Source organism: Tupaia chinensis, unplaced genomic scaffold, assembly GCF_000334495.1.
Source record: "Tupaia chinensis unplaced genomic scaffold, TupChi_1.0 Scaffold000037_4, whole genome shotgun sequence".
NCBI lineage: Eukaryota > Metazoa > Chordata > Mammalia > Scandentia > Tupaiidae > Tupaia > Tupaia belangeri.
In genome coordinates, this window is record NW_006159487.1 from 870,639 (window position 1) to 872,598 (window position 1,960).

At 63.8% G+C, this 1,960-nt stretch overlaps 1 protein-coding gene across 1 annotated transcript in view; it reads left to right on the top strand.

Moving 5' to 3' along the window:
- Positions 1-253: 253 nt before the first annotated feature.
- Positions 254-1,960, top strand: part of STT3A (STT3 oligosaccharyltransferase complex catalytic subunit A) — a gene marked incomplete in the record, with an annotated part of 22,431 nt that continues 20,724 nt past the window's right edge. Inside the window, 2 exon segments of the mRNA XM_027772595.1 lie at positions 254-455; positions 614-674. Of these exon segments, the coding sequence (XP_027628396.1) occupies positions 368-455; positions 614-674 (149 nt within the window).

Here is a 1,960-nt window from a genome sequence, read left to right on the forward strand (position 1 = left end):
TAGGCGCGGCCGCCACCCGGGGCCCCACTTCCCGGCGCTTCTCCCTCCTTCCTGCTCACTGGGCTCTCCCTGCACCCTCTGCCGTCTCCCCGGGACCCCACGGTGGCCAGTCTTCCTGCCTGTTAGCTGAGGGAGTGGCCAGCGCTCAGAAGCCGGGGTGCGCCGATCACTGGCCCTGACCTGACCTGACCTGCCACTGCTCTGGACAGTGGATGGCACTCCCCGGCTGGGGACGCGCCCGGCGGGGCTCTGGCCCGCTCACTCGCGTTTTCTCCCATGTCAGGAATGGCAGCTGCCCGCCTCAGCTGAAGGCTTCATCCCGTGGCCTTGACTCTCCCGGCCGAGTGCCCTCGCCCTGCGTGCCAAGATGACCAAGCTTGGGTTCCTGCGGCTGTCCTATGAGAAGCAGGACACCCTCCTGAAGCTGCTCATCCTGTCCATGGCGGCCGTGCTGTGTGAGTGCCACGCCCTGCTGCTGGGCGGGAGCCGGGGCGGGAGCTGCACGGGGGCCCCTCCGCATGGGGACCCTCCGCGCCTGGCGCTGCTCGCGGTCGCGGTCGTCGTGTGCTTCCGCGGCGCGTCACTGAAAATACTAACCGTGTGGTCTTTGCAGCCTTCTCCACTCGTCTCTTTGCTGTCCTGAGATTCGAGAGCGTTATCCATGAGTTCGACCCGTGAGTACCTTGTCCTGGCGTTCCTTTGGGATCACTTGGGCTCGGGGTTTCAGATTCGAAGCCTAGCCGGCTTTCGGTGGTGGGGACGTGCTCTCCATGGCTTTAAGGGGGCAGGCCTTCGGGCTTCCCGGAGGAGAAGGTTATCTTTGTTGGAGACGTTTCCTTAGAACTGACGAAGTGAGTCGCTCACAGCCACAAAGTGCAAGCCTGCCTGTCACCGAGGGTCCGGCCGGGCCAGGAGAGCTTAGCGTCCCTGGTGCACATTGAGCGCAAGAGGCCTGGTGTGTATTGAAGGCTCAGAGAGCCTGGCGAGACGAGGCTTGTTCTTCCCGTGTAGCAGTTTACTGGATAGGAACTGGGTTTGTTACTTAAGTACCAAGACGTTGAGAAGAATTCGAAGCCCTGAGTTTGATTCGGTATTAGAATCTTAGATAGCAGAGATAGAGGGGCTGTCCTCGTAGCCTCGTGGTCCGGGGGCCGGGTCCCAGCCCCAGCGGCGATAAAAGCACAGGGTGCGTGTGCGCCCCGAGCTGCGGCGGGTGGGAGAGTGCCTGCCGGGGGTGCTCGTGCACCTGCTCCCGCCCCCGGCTCTCTGGCAAGCCACGAGCCTCCTGGCGGTTACACTGACGAAGGATGTGGAGCCAAGCCGCCAGCATTTCGTAGCCGACGTGTGCTTACGTGTGCTGAGCACACACCCCCTCCAAGACTGTCGTGTGGACCGTCACAGCAGTGCGAGAGCCGAGTGCATGGTCCCCTCTGGCAGATGAGGGGCTTGGACTGGGACGCTCACCCAAGGCCACATGTGCTGTTGCTGGTCATGGCCCGCTGTGGACGCAGGCAGGAAGCGGAGAGCCGGCTCGGTTCTGGTCGCGGTACTGACCCTCAGCCTGCTGTGGCTGTCCCCTGGACCGTGACGCCCATCCCCGTGTGTGGGGCGCACATGACAGTGTCCCCCAGGACCTGAGGGCTCTCTCCATCTCCCAGATGAGGGTTTCTGTCATAAACGAGACCTCCGCTCCTGCATCACAGTGCGAGGGCTTCTCTCCTACTCCTCCTCCCCGTGTGGACGTGAGGTGGGCGGGTAGTGAGACCCCTGCCATGTGGCCAGAGTGGGAAGGACCGTGAAGGTGGATGGCGAGCTGGCACCTCCTTTGCAGAGGCGGAGACTGAGGCCCAGGCCGTGCCGCCTGTCCAGATGGGCACACTGACGTCCACACCCCTGCCGCACTCTGCTTCCGGCAGGCCAAGGGTCCGATTCTGACCCGGTGTCGCGCCGCCCCGCTGGT